The sequence below is a fragment of the Podarcis gaigeae genome (genome assembly GCF_964106915.1).
Source record: "Podarcis gaigeae genome assembly, chromosome: 2".
Lineage (NCBI taxonomy): Eukaryota > Metazoa > Chordata > Lepidosauria > Squamata > Lacertidae > Podarcis > Podarcis gaigeae.
The window spans coordinates 79,159,505-79,179,651 of record NC_139679.1 but is presented as its reverse complement, the minus strand read 5'-3'; the positions used below and the strand labels follow the sequence as shown (position 1 = coordinate 79,179,651).

Sequence of the window (20,147 nt, the reverse complement as noted above, 5' to 3'; positions counted from 1 at the left end):
CTTTGTTTTCCATTTTGGCTTTGGTCTGTATTTGAATATTTTATTTTAAATGTTGCTATTAGGAGGTGTGTAAAAGTTGTTAACAAAATAAGCAAACTGATCAACAATTGGGTCCTTTTGGAACTTCTGTGGGAGATCTAATTGCTCCTTGGTTGTCATTTATAAGTGGCCTCAGGTGGGGAACCTCAGGCTAGACTGAAGTATGTGGGGAGGAACTAGGCCCACATTTGATTCAATGCAGATCTAAATAGAGACTGTAGATGTTATGCAGGATCAGCACTAACCCCACCTAATTTAGGCGAGCCACAGGGCCCAGGGGAAGGGCATGACCTATCATAGCCCCTTATCTGAGTCCTGAGTTCTGAGTAGGGAGACTTTTTGATCCGAACCCCTGCTCAGGGCCACAAAACTCCTGGTAACTGAGCAGGGCTGGCCTGCCTATGAGGTGGGCTTAGGCAGCTGCCTCAGGCAGTGGAATGTCATGAGGCAGCACCCTTGCCTGCCCTACTGGAAATCTGCAAGATATTTCTGGAACCTGTCACACAACCCAAGTAAGGGAGGCTCCGGCCCTTTCACCTCAGGGGGCAAAATGGCATGCACTGCCTGTGACTGAGACAGGGCAGGTTCAAATGTTTTCCTTATTCAGCAGTGGAATATGCCCCTCAGCTGCCTAAAAGTGCTCATCTGGTTATCATACAGCCCTTCCAGCTCGCACACCTACCTGCCAAAATGTGACCAAATTAATCAATATGGCCACACCAATTGCTTGTGCACACACCTCTCACAGCCTAGTACAGGCTAGGCAGAAAAAGCTGCCCCCGAAAGCCAGTTTGAGGGCAAGCTCTGCCCTACAGGGACTGGTACAAAGAGCTGCACTACTACCTAGGAAGTTGCTGGACTCCAACTCCCATCAGCCCCAGCCAGCATGGCCAGTGGTTAGGGATGATGGGGGTTGCAGTCCAGCAACATCTGGAAGGCCACAGGTTCCCCATCCCTGGCCCAGAGGCTCAAAAACCTTTTGTTCATCAATTTCAGATGCAAGTTTCCTTCTCAGTTGGGCCATGTACAAACTGAAATGGGCTTCTAAATACAAATATTCAGCCAGGCCTTTTGAATTGGCTGCTGGAAGTTTCTTGGACTTTGATGGCAAATCTTTTATTTGGAATTCAGAATTCCTCCCTCCCTTTGGCCCTTGCAACTGCTTTGTGCTATCTTCTTAGAGCTAGATCGGAAAGCACAGCTGCAATGCAACTTGCAACACTGCACAGAGCAATGCTTTTCACAAGCTTCTTATGAAAACTTTAAATGCTATTTATGCTCCAGTTATGTAGCTGGTGTACTAAAGCTATCTCCTATTGGAGTCATAAAGCAGAGAGAAATTGAGGGACTAGGCACTGTATCTTATTATCTCTGGATGCCTCCTTTAAGAAAAAAAGGGTGGGTGGGAATCAAAGCAATAACTGTTCACTAGAAATAACAGAACCCCAAGTTAGACAAACAAACAATAATGTCAATGTGGCACTGGGGAACAGCTAGGGCTAGCTTGACCCTCAGGATAAAAGTATGCTACAGATTCCCTTTTCTAGTGTGACAAGACTTCTGTGTAAATAGGCCTGTCCTGCTTCCTGTGGCAGACTTGCCCTCAGCCTTGGGATAGGTCAGCATAGTCCTTTTCTCAGAAGATTTTGCTTCATAGTATTGTCCTTGAATATGTACAGTACAGTGGTACCTCGGGTTACATACGCTTCAGGTTACAGACTCCGCTAACCCAGAAATAGTACCTCGGGTTAAGAACTTTGCTTCAGGATGAGAACAGAAATTGTGCGGCAGCAGCAGGAGGCCCCATTAGCTAAAGTGGTGCTTTAGGTTAAGAACAGTTTCAGGTTAAGAACGGACCTCTGGAACAAATTAAGTACTTAACCCGAGGTACATCTATAGCATGAAACTAGATATGTTTGTAAAAAAAATAATGCAACTGTGGATGTCATTTCTGCCACCTTTATGATCACAGAAATATAGACTCTGCTCCACACATCACTTTTTCCAAGCAATTATGTACTCAGGGAGAGTTTGCACGGAAGGAAAAACAATTTGGTAGCTGATACCCAAGGACTCTTCCTTTTATAATAGCCCCTCAGATCTGAGCCTACAGAGCCACATGCAGCCTACTAGCTTTACAGTCTACTGGGTACTTGACAACTGCTCTCCCCTCCCTTTAGCACACTCAGGCAGCAAGCCCATTCTAGGCCACTAGAGATGGTTGGTGGGCTGCATTTGGCTTGGTGTGGCGTACATTTGAATAAGTCTGCTGTACCACAGAACAGGGCAGTAGCACCTATGCTCTCAAGAGCAAGCAAACTTAAAACATTTACTTCCTGCAAAGCACGGCTAGCATAAGAATCAGGCATGCTATAATTCAGTGGGATTAGCACGAAAGGAAAGTGGTAGAGGATGTGTGAGTACAATGCATCACGATATAGTGTGGTCCTGTAATCTGGTGCTGAGTAGAACATAATCCATGGTTCGTAGAGCAGGAAGTGCATGTGTACCGACGAGTATTCAGCAATGCAACCGTACAGTCCAGAAGTGTGTGGTTTCTGTCAAGTATTGCGAAACTGAGATAGATTTTTTTTGGCTGATGAATAAGTACGGCTGACAATGAGAAAAATAATGCTTTGCCATCTAATTTGGGCTGTTTGTTACAGAAATCAACACTACAGTGCAGACCAGTCCTGCAGAAGTGTGTTTGCTGCCAGGCAAAGGGTTTTGCATTTATTGGAAGGTAACATGGAACTATGGAGAACATGAGGTCATGCATGGTCTTTTACAAATCAAAGGCTACCATTAACAGTTTGCAAAAAATTGTCTAACAGACATATGGGGATACAATCATATAGACACAAAGCTCTAGAACAATGGTTCATTCCAAGGTTTGCTCCTTGCAGCATATCAGAACGATACATTCATCTGATGGAAAGCTTGCTGGGGTAGAAAACTGCTTTAGTTACTCACAAGGTGAAGGAGATTAACAGGAAACAGCCCTGTGAAGCTGAACCCTAAAGATCTGGGGGCAAGAAAGCAGGTTTAAAGACTGTACTCTTGCAGAACAAAACACCTGAAACAAACAAACAAAACAAAACAAACAAACAAACATGCAGTGAGTTGAATGCTGGAGAAAACTCACTATGTAATGGCGTGTTGCTCTAATGATTTCACACAGGGGAGTCCAATGTGATGACCTAGTGCATTTCACGGTAAGGCCACATTATCACAGTTGATGAGGACTTTAAGCATTCTGCTGTATAGCTTTTCCTCTCTGGCTTTTTAAAAAAGCCAGGTGTCTCCCCCCCCCCCCACCATACCTGAAGTCTATCTCATTATAGTCCCTTATTAAAAATAGTTTAGCATATTGCTTAATACAACACTTGGAACAGCAAAGGAGGGTCATTCACAAGGAAATTATGTTTGCAAAATTATGTTCACGGCAAACTTTGAAATGTGTTACAGACGCACAAAACCAAACATTATATGGCTAATCGGAAAAGAGGCTGGCAAAGGATTTTCTCAAGTTTCGGATGGTTTCAGCTTTTGCTTCGTCCTCGTTCACAGATGACCGAAAGAAGGATGACTCAGTGAAGTTGAAGGCGTTGGTCAGAGACTGTGATTTGCTGCAAGATAAAAACAAAGCAAAATGCACATCAATGCATGTTGTCTGTTATGGCCATACCTCAGAATTCTGTTTACCATGTCATACAATGGAGGCAGGACATATAGACTTCTGCCCGCCATATCTCCTTCTCTGGTCACCATTGTTAGCTTTGTCACAGATGATCATGTCTTTTGGGCAGAGATATGGATGCAGACTCAGACCTGACCACCATGACCAGCTGTTTGGCAATGTATATGCATTGTGCTGGGCTATTTCACCCAGAACGCAACACATTGCAGGGGAAGGGGTCACAGAAATCCACATGAATCATTTTGTCCATCAGGGCATACAAAAAAATTCCGGACCAAAAATTATCTCCATACATTCTAGGAGAATGGAGTGCTTGAGTCCCATTCAAGTGAATGGAATTGTTGCTTAATCCTAACCATGTTTATTTGGAAACCTGCTCTACTCATTTCAGTGACATTTAGTTCTCAGAGGTTTAGGAGTGCAGTCCTGAGGACTTAATTAATTTTAGTTTACATTAATTTCAGTGGGATGTGTGGGACAATCCTAAGCATGTTTCCTCAGAAGTCAGACCCATTGTTGTCAATGGGATTTACTTCCTAGTAAATGTGTTTAGGATTAACAGCCTTAAACACGCTTTACTTTTTATAGATTGCATCCAATGTAAGGATATCTCAGCTGGTAGAGCATACAACTCTTAAGCTCAGGGTCGTGGGTTTGAGCTCCACATTAGGCAAAAGATTCCTGGATTGCAGGGAGTTGGACTAGATGACCCTCATGGTCCCTTTCCAACTCTACAGTTTTATGATTCTATAATCCAGCTCAACAGAAAATGGCTGCTGAACGGCACCTCGGAACAAATATATTCAGTTTAGCTCTGTATTCCTAAAGCGACTTCCCTGGAACAATATTTCTTAATTTGATAGGACTTGACTGAATGCAGGTATGCAGAGTGTGGATAGTAGCAAAACTGCTGGGCTTTAGTTATGCTATAAAATCTAAGGCTAGTAGAAGGAAAAGGTTGTGAGGCTGCTTGCGCTTCCTGTACTATGTCTCAGCACAAGGCAACATCTGCTTTCAACCCCAAACTTTGTTGAAAACCAGAGCAAGCGGTGCTGCATGTGGTGTTCTGTTTGCATTGTACTTGGGTTTAGTGTTCACGGAAAGGAGGCGGTGGAAAGGCAAAGCAAGGCTTCACTTGATTAGCAACTCAAAAATGAATGGCCTAATTAAATATTTGTTCATGGGCTAATAACCTGCACGCACATGTTAAGCAAGAGCATGTGGGTGAGAATGCAAGGCACATACATGCCAAATGCACAGAGTACAGTTAATCCCATTGGCAATTTGAGTTTGTGTATGTTTGTTTTTTCATATTTGAAAATTAAAATATGAATGGGAATAAGCCTGTGACTCAGGCTGTGAGCCTGTCAAGGAAGGCTAAATGGCACACCACATGCATACGGTTTTCAAGTGTTCAGGAAAGACCCTAACACGTTCCCATCAAAGGAAATAAAGGATTAGGATGGGACATGCTGATCTCAGTTAGGAGGGCAACTTCCCAGGCTGTGGTTTATGTTGGCAATTTCAGGGGCATTACTCTGGCATGGCAGGCAGATGGCACTAGCCCAGTTGCTTAGGACTGGGATACAAGGGAAGACTTTCAAAATCTCTTTCTCTGGATAATGGATTTTTTGAGAATAAAGGTAAAATGAAACAGGGAAATAAAACATTATACTATTTCCATTAGAAAGGTTCCAGGCCAATATTTCATTCAAATTTATTTTCCTTATGCTATTATAGTCATTGATATAGCAAAGACTTTAGCTATGTGTATTCTAATGAGATAAGCTGGTCTCAGAAAATAATGAAAGGAGTGGGGTTTTTTTTGGGAGGGGGGACACAATTCATGTGGATTCCACTGCCACCTTCACACCTGCCCGTTTTGCATTTCCATGATTCCACAGTAGGTGTTTACTGCAGAATAGCCACATTTTTTGTTCATATACTTTTTTTATGAACAGCTCTACATGATGGGTTAATCATGTCTGTCATCCTTTATTTCCTCTGTGTTCCTTCCACTTTTGTTTGAGAAGGCAAGAATCCAGTTGGTTTTTTTGAAAACAATATGCAGCTGATCATGCTCTATCTATACAGGAAGCCCCCCAACCTCCAGAGAGGCACATGATCCTTCCATGAATCCTCTTGAGTTAACATTTCTTAGTATCCAAGCTGTTGTACTTAATCTCATTAATGGAGAGATTAAGGTAGGAGATCCATGAGCATGATCGCTTGCATTTTTAAAGTTGTTACCGTTAATAACTGTAGTTGGGGTTTTTAGATTGTGTTTGCTTCATGTTTTAAGTTCCTGTCCTGCCAGCTGCTATTTGCCCTATAGGGAAAATATACAGTAGTATAGAGTTCAATTATCACGAATTTAATATTTACAAGCATAACCGAAGGCATTTTAGAATTTGTATTGCATGTGCATTAAGGATACTGCATTGCTATTGTTTTAATTATTTGCTATTTATTGTATTTCATAATTTGCTTATTGTTAGTTGTTAATTCTTGTTGAAAGCTGGATAGCATCAGGCAGGATATGCATTTTATAATAGATAAATATATATTGAATTTGCAATCTGTCTGCACATTATTTGGCAAGACTGCATGTGCTGTTAATGCTATTGTTTCCTTGCTGCTGCTGTACATAGTGTAGGCAAAGATTCTTTGCCATTATGTAAGATTCCAATATGGCCAGAGCTGTGTGATGTAACTGCAGATTACTTGGTTTTCTTGCTCCACCAACAGTTATATATCCAGGCATTTGGTACAAACAATAGCCCATTTCAGTAGGTTGGTGCCCATCAGTCAGTGTTCTGCCAAGGAAAACCCCCTACTTGAGTAGAAGAGTCTCTTTCAGACTGGCACTGAACACGTGACTGGCATTGGTTTAAATGTCTGAGGTACCAAATGTCTGACTAGGGCCAATTTACTCTCTTTCTGTGTTATTGGCCTTACACAGTATGTCTTTCTCTTTCTGCATTTGGATCGACTGGGTACAGCCCTACACATGCCTACGTATAGCTTTGGAGCTTTTGGGAAAAAATTGGATGAAAAATGTATCATGGACTTTCGGAGCAGCCTTTTAAAACTGAAAATCTGTTGTTGTTTGAGTGGCTGAAAGGTTAAAAGTTTAAGTAGATAAGGCTTCCTTCTTTTCCTCAGCAGCTGACTTACAGACAGCACATCAAAAATGAGTCAGTGCCTTTTTGGTTGGTGGGCAGAAACAGAGGATGACCCATTATCAAATTTGGCCTCGTGGCAGCAGAAATCTGCATGTATTGCAAATTACTGGAGAGCTTTTTCAACATCTGTTATTGCCTTTGTTGGAAATTTCCCAACTTCAGGTCAACCTGGTGCAAAGATGTTACATGCTCACAACAACAACAACAACAACAACAACACCACAGGGTATCTGTACAGATTGTATTCAAACCTCACTGGCAAAGGAAAGCATATGAAACAAGAGTGGAGAAAATAAAAGAAAAGCCTTACTTCAGTTGCGGGTGTGCTGGAGGTTTCTGTGGTGGAGCTGTGGAGGGTTTCGTCTCTGTGTCCGCAGGTGGCCCAGTGCTTGAAGGACCTGGGGCCTGAGCACGTGGTTGAATTGCAGGGCCCGGTGGACGTGGAGGCAGGGAACTCGAGGGCTTTGCTGACTGCCCCGGAGAGAACGCACGCTGTGGTTGCAATGGCTCCTGGCTTTGTGATTGCATTCCTTGGGGTTGCACTGGGCCCCCTAGGTTCAGTACAAGAAAAACTTCATAATGCATCAGTAATTTTGTACTAGCTCTTATATCTAACACTTACAAATATAAACTTGGAACCAATAAAGTTCAGCATGTCTAGGATAGGCGAGCCACATCTTTGCTGTTGATACCATTAGTCATAAATCCATGTAACTTGCAGAAGTGCCATACTGATACCAAGGTGCCCTAAAAAAAGTATTAATTTAGCAATGGTAACTATATATATATATATATATATATATATATATATATATATATATATCTGAGATTGTTACAGGGCAATAACTACCCACAACAAGCTACATTCATTGCAACATTTCTCTATTTTGTTTCTGAACTCCCATGGTAAGAAATATTTCTTTATTGCTCCATTGCAATGGGAGCTATGCCTAGAAGGAAACTGGTTCTGCATATGGTAATGTAAACCAACAACACGATTTCTTGCTAAAGGCCGGGGGGGGGTAGCATTTTTGTTGCTGTTCTTGCTTATTTAAATACCATATAGAAGCACACAGACTTGCAGTGGCTACTCAGTGGGCCCTAAAGAGCCTTTATGAAAAACACAAAGCATGTGCCCTTACAGCAGTAGCCACTGTTTAATCAGAAACTATCAATCCGGTGTAGCTCCATGTTTATTAAGTATGCAGCTGAGACAGAACTGCAGGTGCTTGAAAGTACATTGAGTATATCTCACCAGATGCCATCTGCTTCACCTTTGTAAGGCTACCAGTTAAGCTAGACTACCTGAAGGGGAACCAATTTAGTCACAGTGATCTTAAAGGGTCCAATGTTCTGAGGTGCATTTAAATGGGTTTATAGCTTGACTTATTACACCAACATATGAATGCTTACGGTAAGTACTCCACTGTTATATCACAGCGTAGCATTGCACCAACACTGGCATTATGAAATTCCTTGGCCTGGAACCAAAGGATCATGAAATTAGTTCCATGATCCCAAGGGGAACTGAGACATTTCCCGTCAAAATCAGTCATGCCCCATGTTGGTAATATGGCGGGGGGGGGGGGGAGGAATAAATTTTCCACTGGGCTAGGGAGGGATTGTGGTTCGGTGGCAGGGCATATGCGTTGTATGCCAAAGGTCCCACACTCAGTTCCTGGCATCTCCAGGGAACAACACCTGATTGAAACACTAGACAGCCACTGTTGGTCAGTGTAGACAAACACTGAGCTAGATGCACCCATGGCCTGACTTAGGAGAAGTCCCACTTATCAGCTATTTGTTTCCAAGGGCTTTCCCATTCACGTGCAAGCACAGAAATGACCTCTTCAGCAAAGCGATGGGGAAACTCTCTTAAGGAGGAATTCCATGTGCGCCTCAGTGCACTGCAAACAGGGCAGACTTATAGGCTCAAGGAGTAAGACACTTCCACTCAAATGAAACTACGCCTGTTCATAGATGAGGAGTTGAGATCATGCTTGCTGGCTCCGCCCCACAGCCTACCGATTTCAACAGAGAGTTTGTGAGCTGACTTTCTATGTAAACAAGCTGTATATGCAGATTGGCTTTTCGATGCATGTAGATCTGTTCAAAAGCCATACTGGGTATGCGCAGGACACAGCTGGAGCAAGCAGGTATGATTCCTACCCCACCACTCACACATTTCCTGAACATGCCGTGCAGCAGGTATAGGGCTTATGTCTTTTTCGGAAGTAAGTTCAAGACCAACCAGTTCTATTTTCAGGAGACTGGTGGAATTTTGAATCTGGGTGGCTTTACTGAGGCGGATCAGTTCTGCACCCTAAAACAAACATTCTCGTTTAGCTTTTCTTTGCTGAGTAGAAAATACTTTCCCCCCTCTCCATTTAGATATTGAGGCTTATATGCCAGAAACTATACACTGAAGACAGATGTAACTTTTTTTTATTGCACATTAAGCTGTACAAGATATTTCACAAAATATATACTGCAATCACACTTCAGCATTTGCTCACTTTCTTGCAGCTGGTTTGGTACAAAAAGGCAGCAACAATAATAAAAAAGCTTTTACAAAAAGAAAAGGAAAGGGGGAAATAAAATAAACCAAACACACACCAACCCCCTGGAACATTAATCCTATACTGCAAAATATCAGTTCCCTATATCCCACAATATTGCACCTAAGCATGCTAGCATGCAGAGACATTTTGGCTTGCTTAATATCTGTGGCAGGAAGTAACCAGTGTGTGCCCTCCGAAGACCTTTTGCAATAAATGCACTGAAATCCTGCTGGGATGCAGCTCTTTTTCTCTGAGGTCTGCAGGCACACGTGTGCACACACACACGCACACACACACGCACACACAGAGCTCGTAAACAATGCACAAAAGCATTTGTAAATACTCAGACTACTACATGCAAAAGAACACTCATGGCTTGATATTAAATGGCATTCAGTCAGTAGGTTCATTTCTTCACCTCAGGGCAGGAGGCTGTTTTGTTCACTTGGGTTGAGATTTGGAGGTGAGGGGCGTGTGTGAACCTGAGGCTGAAGGGGATGCACTCATTCTACACAATCGAAATCATCCGTGTAGTTATCAAGAGATCACTAACCAGAAACAATGACCACAAAAGCGGAATGATACTATAATAGACTAAAAACGGGCAGGACACCGTGGCATGCCCAACAAGCACTGAAATTCCCATCAAAAGCAGAGTGAAATTTGCAGCTCACTAGCCTGAATTTAAAAACAAAACAGAACAAATAAAACCACTTGGTAACTGAGCTATAATTCTGTTGGCAGTGTTTGCAAGGAAAATAAATTCAGACCTTGGCATTGTTTCACAAGAAAACAGGCTTGTTTGTATTAACCTAGGGACTGCTATTTACCTTAGTATGGGATTCTAATTGACAAAACACAATCCTTTGCCTTGCTCACAGCTAGTATAATAGTGCACCTTTTAACGTTTACAGGCTAGATTTTCCATAACAGTTTAACTGCCCTGCCTAGATATTGCTTTTAAGATTATGCACATAGCCATTGGTTATGTGACAGTCATAAGCAATTATGGCTATAAGAAAGTTTGGAAAAGTAAAACCCGCCGGGTCACTTTGATTTATTATTTACAGACACTTGAGTCATAAATGTGAACTTCTAAGCCTAAACCTTTTTACTTGTTCTGAGCCATATATTAAATATACTTTCATATATGCTGTTGCTTACGCTCAGAATGATAGATCAGATGACAACTGCATCTTAATTACTTGGCTATAGCCTCAGCTAATATACAACAGCACAACCTCACATTGAGTCCATGTACCACACACTTTTTAAATCCTTAAAAAAAACATGTGGCTAGCCCAATATTTGGAAAAGGTGATGATTAATCTAGCAAGGCTTTTAATGGCCTTGTTGACTTCCTCTAACAAACAGCTGTAGCTTACCTGAATTTTGTAGATAAGGAATATCTAGTAAACACACTTGATTTAGCTTTGTACAAGACCAGATGGCTACTTCATAACCACTAGAGAACCTTTGTCACTGAACTTAAACACATTCAGTACCCTCACATTTGCATCAATATTGCACGTAAGTGGCCCGTTTTTATAGCACTGAGGCTAATAATTTAATGCAGATTTTAAAATAAAAAAATCTGCATTGAAAATAAAGGATATTTATGTATTTCTGGAAATAATTCTCTCATATTTCATAGGAAATAAATGAAATAAAGCACTTGTCTTTCATGATACCTATAAGCAGTACTTTTTTGCGACAGTACAAAATTCTGTCACTTTTTTTTTGCTGCCCTTGGCAGCCATTTTGTGCTGGTACCCCCTGCACTTTTATCAAGAGAAGAATTCCAGGAGTTCATTTTCTTTTACCACAAAAAGCACTGCCTATAAGTATGAACTCAAAAGTTAATGATGCCTCATTCAACATACTATTAAATGAGACTTTAAAAAAATATTATAACCACCTTTCTACATTAATCATGCACATTTTTTTTTAAAAAAACCAAACAAATATAATGCACGTACTCACAGAGTTAAGCAAAAGTATATAAATTTCAACCTGGGCTGGTTAGTCTTTTTTACCCCACAATATAGAATACTTGAAAGAAAGAAAAACCTGTCTAGCCATCCATAATAAACAGTCTCACTGACTTGGTAGAGGCACAATTCTTGTACACTGTTGACAACAGCCCTGAATCACAAGTTATACAGAGAAACATAAGTAAGCATTACAACACAAACAGGAACAGATAAACAACCAGACAGTATAGTTGACACTGCATAGAAAAAACACAGTCCAGGTCAGCACTTAAACAATGCAAAAACTGCACAAAAACTGGTATTGTTTGATTCCTCTTTTTTTTGGCTTTAACCCTTGCTTTTGGTCTCAGTAATTTAAGTAGCCTGGACTTGTTTTGGTCCTACTGCAACGCCATTACAATCGAGAATGTACTGTAAACAACCTTGAGGAGGTGGTCGCTGGGGTGGGACTTTGTTTGGTTCTGGCTCCTTAAGTGATCCACTCTGCAAGACAAAAGAAAAAAAGGGGGCGGGGAGGAAAGCAAAACAGAAGAGAGGTCAAATGAGCAGGGTTACAATAAGGAATCACACCTAGGAGAAAGTTTTTGTCATTCGAGGAAGCCTCTTCCTGCATGTTAAGAATCTCCTATCAAGTAAAAGTCATCTCTTAGGGCACATGCCAGTATGCTCTGGAGAAGTATTGCATCTCAATCTCCCAAGAATCCCCTAAATAGTGTGGAGAATTAAATTAACTTGCAAAATTTAAAACAAAAATAAATTTAGATTATACACACCTTGAAAGGAATGCTGCCTAATTACTTCTTTGCTGTATTTTAAAGAACATTCCATGGTGTGTCTTTTATGATAGATATTACATTCAGAATGACTAGCCAGGCCAAAAAGCATTTAACTCTGAAGCCTTGGTTCATGTTCATGAACACCTTGAGATTTGTGAAATTATTGTTTTAGCTGCCATCAAGCTGAACACGGCCCCCCTACAATGTATGATAGCCTACTAATGGCTCAAAAATCTCCCTAATTTTTGTGGCTGGCCTACCTGCGAAACTAAATTTGTTTTGGTGGAACACAAGTTGTGCAACCCTGAGTAATTCCCAAATGAACTTTGTCACAGGACCAAACTAGACAACGATGCTAAATGCGGAATCAAAACCATCAGGTCTTGCCCTTCAGAGCAGGAGAAAACAAGATTGCTCCTTCTTCCATGTGACAGCCCTTTAGATATTTGAAGATAGCTATCATATCTCCTCCCACCTCTTTTCCAGGATAAACAGACCCAGCTTCTTCAAAGGTTCCTCCTATGGCTTCCAGATTCTTGATCATCTTGGTTGCCTTCCTCTGAACATGTTCCAGTTTGTCAATATCTTTCTTAAACTGTGGCGCCCAGAACTGGACACAGAGTCCAGGTGTGGTACTATTACTTCCCTTGATTGGCACACTATACTTCTGTCGATGCAGCCTAGATTAACAATTTTTTGCTGCTGCGCACAGGGACTTAAACCTATTCTCGTTCAGGGTTTGTCACAATCTCCTCTGCCAGACGATGTCCACTTATGTGGGTAGACTTCCTGAACACAATGTTTCCATGGAGCTGAAGAAAATGATATTGAGGCATTTGAAGTTGCCAGAAAGGGAAAATGAAGGGGCTGTTTAAATTTCTCAAACGTTCCCAACTGTAATTAATATATCAAGTTTAAAATACTTACCAAACCAACAGATTTACAATCGAAGTTTAATATAGTCCAGCTAAAAGGAAATGCCTTTGCCTTAAATTAGGCTTCCCAGCATGCGAGCTCATACTTCCTGGTCACTGGATTTCCTCAAATACATGCTTTGTTTAAGCATTTTGAAACCTTAATAGCCCTTGCACACTTTCCTACGGATGCACTTGCTGCCCGCTAATTAGTAGCTCCAGTTCCCTACTTGTATCAGGCATAGAGCCCTTATTTATCAAATAGCCATCAGAAGTTGCAGACACCTTAGGCCAATCGCACAGCCACAGCACACTTGCTGATGAAGGCCAAACCAAAAGAAACACATGTGCTTTGCAGCCAGTCAGTTAGGTTGCATCAGCAGTGGCCAAAAGGCTTCCAAGTTAATGGTTCTGCAGCCAAGTGCCTGCCATGCCTGAGGGATAGTGGGAACCCATTGGTTCTGATTCACGATGATCAATTAGACGGATGTCATAGTCATGGAAATTCTCGTGCTGAAAATAGGATGCTTGTTTTACAAATGAAAGTCTTCTTCTTTGGTGATCACTAGTAGCTGAGTAAGATTGTCTTCCATAAACACAGTTTTAACAATGAGTCCGTAAGTGACTGTGGAGGCCAATTCTGGATCCACACATCCTTCCACAGTGGGGACATTGGTTCCCGGGCGGGAGTTGATCACGGTGTGGATTTGCCAAGCATGCTTTCCTCTTAGCACGTTTCTCCCTTGTGTCCTGAGTTTGGGTGTCTTCAAAGCCCATGACACCTTTGGTAAAGGCTGTTCTCCAATTGGAGCGCTCACAGGCCAGTGTTTCCCAATTGTTGGTGTTTATACTACATTTTTAAAGATTTGCCTTGAGACAGTCTTTAAACCTCTTTTGTTGACCACCAGCATTGCACTTTCCATTTTTAAGTTTGGAATAGAGTAGTTGCTTTGGAAGACAAGAATGAGACATCTGCACAACATGACCAGTCCAACAAAGTTGATGCTGAAGAATTATTGCTTCAACACTGGTGATCTTTGCTTCTTCCAATACACTGGTATTAGTTTGCCTGTCTTCCCAAGTGATGTGTAAAATTTTTTGGAGACAACATTGATGGAATCTTTCAGGAGTTGGAGATGGTGTTTATAAGTGGTCCATGTTTCACAAGCATATAGTAAGGTTGGTAGTACAATAGCTTTGTAAACAAGCATTTTAGTTTCCCTGCAAATGTCCTGGTCCTCAAACACTCTGCACTTCAATTGGGAGAAAGCCGCACTCGCAGAGCTCAGGCGATGCTGGATTTCGACATCAATGTTGGCCTTTGTGGAAAGATAACTGCCCAGGTAGGAGAAGTGATCGACATTTTCCAACGTTACTCCATTGAGTTGGATTTGTGGCACTGCTGAGGGTTTATTTTGTACTTGTTGGTGCAGCACTTTGGTTTTTTGGATGTTGAGCAACAGGCCAAGCTTTTCATAAGGTTCTACGAAGATATTTAGGAAGGTTTGGAGGTCATCCTCTGAGTGTGCGCACACTACCTTGTCATCAGCATACTGAAGCTCTATGACGGAAGTTACAGTAACCTTACTCTTTGCTTTCAGCCTGCTCAGATTGAATAGCTTTCCATCTGTTCGATATATGATTTCTACTCAAGTGGGGAGTTTCCCTTTGACAAAGTTTAGGATCATGGCAATGAAAATAATGAATAGAATTGGGGTAATAACACAACCGTGTTTAACACCTTATCCTACTGTGAATAGTTCACTTTGAGAGCCATTGTTATCTGCGATTGTTGCTGTCATATTATCATGGAGGAGCCGAATGATGTTCACAAATTTGTCTGGACAGCCTTTTTTCAGAAGGACAGTCCATAGGGCATTACAATTTACAGTGTTGAAAGCCTTAGCCGGGTCAATAAATGCCATATACAGGGGTTGCTTTTGTTCTCTGCATTTTTCTTGAAGCTGTTGAGTAGTGAAAAGCATGTCCACTGTCCCCCTAGAGGGCCAAAAACCATTTTGGGATTCAGGAAGGGTCACCTCGGATATTGTTAAGAGACGGTTTGCTAACATCCTTGCAAGAATTTTGCCAGCCACAGCTAATAGAGAGATGCCTTGATAGTTTCTGCAACCAGTTCTATCACCTTTTTAAAAGAGAGTGATAATTTTGGCAGCCCTAAAGTCTGCTGGGATCTCTTCTCTCTCCCAGATTTTTTCGATGAGCTTGTGAGGTTGTTGTGTAAGTTAATTCCACACACTTTGAAGACTTGGGCAGGTATCCCATCAGGTCCTCTGGCTTTGTTGTTTTTCAGTTGGTTAATAGCTGTACACAACTCTCCCAGATTTGGAGATACTGCAAGCTAATCTCTAACTTGTTTTTGCGGAATTTGTGAGAGGGCCTCAGCAGCTACGGGGGAGTTGCGGTTAAGGAGATGTTGGTAATACGCTCCGACTAATATGCTCCACGATGGCTATCAAGATTATACCTCAGCACAGGCTTCAAGGAAGGAAAACAAGGTGCAAAATGAACACTCAAGCCCTTCAAGATCCCATTAAGCGGGATTGCTTTCAAATGACTCTTAAGGACCATCTGCGTTCAGAATTCCCTGATAACATCGAGGAACACTGGACCAAGCTAAAAACATCCATTATTGCGGCCTGTGAACAAACTATTGGATACCAAACCAAGAAACACCAGGACTGGTTTGATGAGAATGACAGTGAGATTGAATGCATGATTGACAAGAAAAGGAAGAGAAAAACCTATGCCAACGATAAGGCTGAGGTTCAAAGAGGAACCAGAGAACTAAAAAACACCTGGTGGATAAAAAAACCTCAAGAGATCCAGCACTTAGCTGAGATCCAACAGGAGTCCTGTATGCCCTAAAAGGGAACATGCGTAACAGGGGCAATGCAGGTTCTACATTATGCCTTCTGAAATGTATGCTTGTTCAGCACATTATGAAGAAGAAACAAGACAAAATATATTCTAAATGTGGTGTTTGCATGCCCAGACTAACATGAGCAAGATAATCCTTAAAAAAATTTGGCTCACTGATCTGACCTGAGTGAAGTTGTTCATCATTACATTTAAATGCCATCAGCTTCTTAATTATGCATTCTGTACGTACGCTTGACATTTGCAGAAAGTCTGTCCAACCTAGCCCTTTAATATCAATAGCTGCAATACTTTGTGTGAAGCCAAGCACTTTCAGAATAATTACAGCAACTGAAGCTGCCCATATTCTCTGCTGTGGGGTTTGCCTAATAGCCCATGCTGTTAAGAGTGCTAAGTCACTGTTCAAAGGATTTAGTTTAAGGTACCTATGCTGGTGCTGAAGTAGGAAGAATCCACAGAACAAGCAGAATCCCATTCTGCATGGGAGTCACAGAGGCCAGTGCAAGAAGCTGCCTGAACCATAAATACTAGAAAGAAGAAACAACAAGGTTTGCCCGGCAATGAAGGCAATGCCAACAATCTTCAGCCTTCTAGATGAACCTAGGATTGTGCTTCACTTAGCATGGCATCCACTCTTGCGTTCCTGAGGCTTAAGGATCATAAGGTTTAAACAGCAAATGGGACTATTTCATGCCTTCTCTTCCATTCTTAGCCTTCAACATTCCAAGGAAATTGCCAAACAGCCTGTCTAATTGATATCTCTCAATACCATTAAGATGCATTGCTTCTTTTCCGAACAACTGACTGTTCATCTGTATTCAGGTAGGTAGCCGTGTTGGTCTGACGTAGTCGAAATATATAAAAATATTGTCCAGTAGCACCTTAGAGACCAATTAAGTTTGTTCTTGGTATAAGCTTTCAGGTGAAGTGTGCATGCAATTTTATTTGTTCATCTGTCTGTTATTTATCTATTTATTAAATTTCTATACCATCCTTCATCCGAGGATAACAGGACAGTTTACAATAATAAAAACACCGAAATACACACCCTAGTAACAAACAGAAACAACAACTCTGCCACATTTTAAAAGGCCAGAGGTTGTTTAATTAGCCACAGGTCTGGGAAAGAATAATGTTTTCGTCTGGCACTTAGAAGATATGTAATGAAGGCGCCAAGCAGGCCTCCCTGGGGAGAGCACTCCACAAGCGGGGAGCCACTGCAGAAAAGACCCATTGTCATTTTGCTGCCCTCCTGAAGACAAGGCACATGAAGAATGATTGCAGGGTCAGGGTCCATTCATATGGGGAAAGGCAGTCCTTGAGGTACTGCGGTCCTGAGCTGTTTAAGGCTTTATAGGTCAAAACTAGCATTTTGAATTGCGCTTAGAAACTAACTGGCAGCCTGTGCAGCTGGGCCAGAATTGGCATTAAATGCTCAAACCATCTTGCTCCAGTGAGTTCTCGGCCACCTGAATACTAGTATCATGTGTACAGTGGCACCTTGGTTCTCAAACGTAATCCATTCCGGGAGTCTGTTTGACTCCCGAAACCATTCGAAAACCAAGGCGCGGCTTCCGATTGGCTGCAGGAGCTTCCTGCACTCAAGCGGAAGCCACATCAGATGTTCAGCTTCTGAAAAACATCCACAAACCTTTTGGGAACCAAGGTACCACTATATATGATACCAGTATTGTGTGTAATGGGGAATCATTGGTTATTATTAGCATCTTCCAGTCTTCTATCTTTCTGCTCAGCAGTTCGTTTCGAAGCAGAAGAGCCCCATCAGAATTTTCCTGTGCCTTTCCTTGGGATGTTTTTGGTATTGGCAACATAGAGGTTACACTACAGAGATCATGTCTTTATCTCATGGTCTGCGTGCATGTTGCAAGGATAAATGTTCATTTACAAGATTATTGTTATATGGTTTCTTTTAAACAGTAAAGAAACAGATCTCCTAGTTCTTGAGAACTGCTTTTCATTATTCATAAAGTTCAGCTGCAAAAAAGCAAAATGAAAAAACAGCGCCCCAAGAACTAAGCTATATATCTTGCTGTCATGTAACAACAGCTCCATCTGCTGGTGCACTGAGTCAGCAGGTGTGCTTGCAATAACCATGTCTGTAAATCTCCTGTATCCCACTGTCAGCACCTGGAGTGTGTGTGTGTGTGTGTGTGTGTGTGTATGCTTGATTCCCTCAATCTAGTTGTTTTGAGACTGTCGCCATTCACTCTCCACAAGCAGGTGGCCCTAAGCTAAAACAACCCAGTACCTCCTACACTGGAAATAGAAGACATCACCCTTGCACATCTTTTCCCAACACTATGCAAAGGGCACCTGGCATGTATAAAGTGGCACTTTACAAACCTATTCTGATGTGGAAGTATGGAGAAGCCAGGAAAAATAAAACCCAGATTGGAAGTAATTGGCAATCTCTGGAACACACAATTTCTTCTAATGTGGTTGCTCTGTCTTTTATTGCAAACCTTTTTGCAATATTTTCAATGCAGCTGTCACTATCCCTTTCCTCACTATGAAAATGGGAAGGGAACTTTTGGGTCAGCCGCTGTGACTTCTTAGGGATGCCATGGAAGAGCAATGATCCTTGGACTACAAAACCCTCAGATGCAGGTGTTTGGTCAGGGGAAAATCTGACTACTAGGCTTGAAACAGCACAAAAAAAACCAGAGAGGCTTCCTGCTTGCATGGAGGCATTATTATTTCTTGTTCTAGTTCCAGCATCCTAATGACAGGCTCTGAGATCTTGGCAGAGGAGCTCAGACAAATGACAAATACAAGAGCAAAATTGTTCTGTAGAAAATTAGGACATGATCTGTTTTCTAACAAATTCTAAGCACAGTTAATAAATCCCAGTGCATAGGTTGGCTTATGCAAATGTTTAAGGTCAGGATCCCAGACTGACACAAACAGCTCAGTTTAAATAAATTATTATTATTATTATTATTATTATTATTATTATTATTATTATTCAGTCACTGTTTATGATTTCATTGATTCAGCTTAGATCAGTTTAACAACACCACAGACACTGGATAATGGCCCATAAGCACTCCATCAAAGCTAGCAGAATAAGCAGAAACAAAAATTTCTTTCTGGCTCATTCAATTTGGAAATGTATTCTATAGCCCTCAATAAACTAGTTAAATTTGCTAAAACTTGCCCCTAAAAACAGAAGGACTCTTGTAAGGACTCTTGTTCAAAACAGGATTTCCACGAGATGGCGCTAAAATCTGAAGGTTCTTAAAACAAAAGGTGTTTTTAGAAATGAGACTCAGAATAGTTTTTAGCCTGGAGGCTTCTCCTACCAGTACAAGAGGACAGGTTTTCTTTTCAGAATGGTGCTGGGGCTGATACGCCACCTGCCTGAACCACAGATGATGACTAGGATTTTAGGAAGCTACAGGATTGTAGGCAACAGAGATTGCCGCTAAACTGTGTTCTTGTTAGTGCTGAGAGCTGATTGATACAATGAAAGAGCTACATAGATACACAGGTTAAAAATAAAAGAGATGCTTTGGAATGAGAACTTGAGCCCCTGTGGGCTTTGGTTTTCAAATTGTGTAACTTGAAATCCTACAAAACAGAATTCATGCTTGACGTACTAAAGAGTATGATTGTAGAATCATAGAAATGCAGAGTTGGGCACTGGTGATCATCTAGTCCAACCCCCAGCAATGCAGGGAATCCTGCCTGCAACCATTCCTGGTGGGCTTGAACCAGCAACCTTCTGGTTAACAGCCAGATGCAGTGACCCAGTGTGCCAATAGTGACAGACTGATGTATTATAGTATGTTTAAGGGCTACTGTATCCTCAGTTGCATCATAAAGTACTAAAAGAATGCACCAAAATCTATTAGCTTGTATTATGTTCTTAAGAAAACAAATAGTTAACCCTAACAATCACTTAAGAGTATCTATATAATTTTAGAGCCCTTAGAGAAATTCAGAATCTGCTGTTGACCTCCATTCACTTTCGTGTACTGAAAATCTGAAAATGAAATTCTGTAGATGAATATCAGCATTGCACAACAGGGCAGGAATTTGCTTCCTTAAGAATTAAAA

The 20,147-nt window shown here is 41.5% G+C and overlaps 1 protein-coding gene across 1 annotated transcript in view; it reads right to left on the bottom strand.

Annotated features, from left to right (window-relative positions):
- Positions 1-2,741: 2,741 nt before the first annotated feature.
- The window catches only part of SYN2 (synapsin II), a 148,990-nt gene continuing 131,584 nt past the window's right edge, over positions 2,742-20,147 (bottom strand). The window contains exons 11-13 of the mRNA XM_083726815.1: positions 11,902-11,962; positions 7,235-7,475; positions 2,742-3,668 (exon numbers count right to left, since the gene is read on the bottom strand). Of these exons, the coding sequence (XP_083582941.1) occupies positions 3,533-3,668; positions 7,235-7,475; positions 11,902-11,962 (438 nt within the window). The 3' untranslated portion in view covers positions 2,742-3,532. The remainder of the gene's footprint in view (positions 3,669-7,234; positions 7,476-11,901; positions 11,963-20,147) is intronic.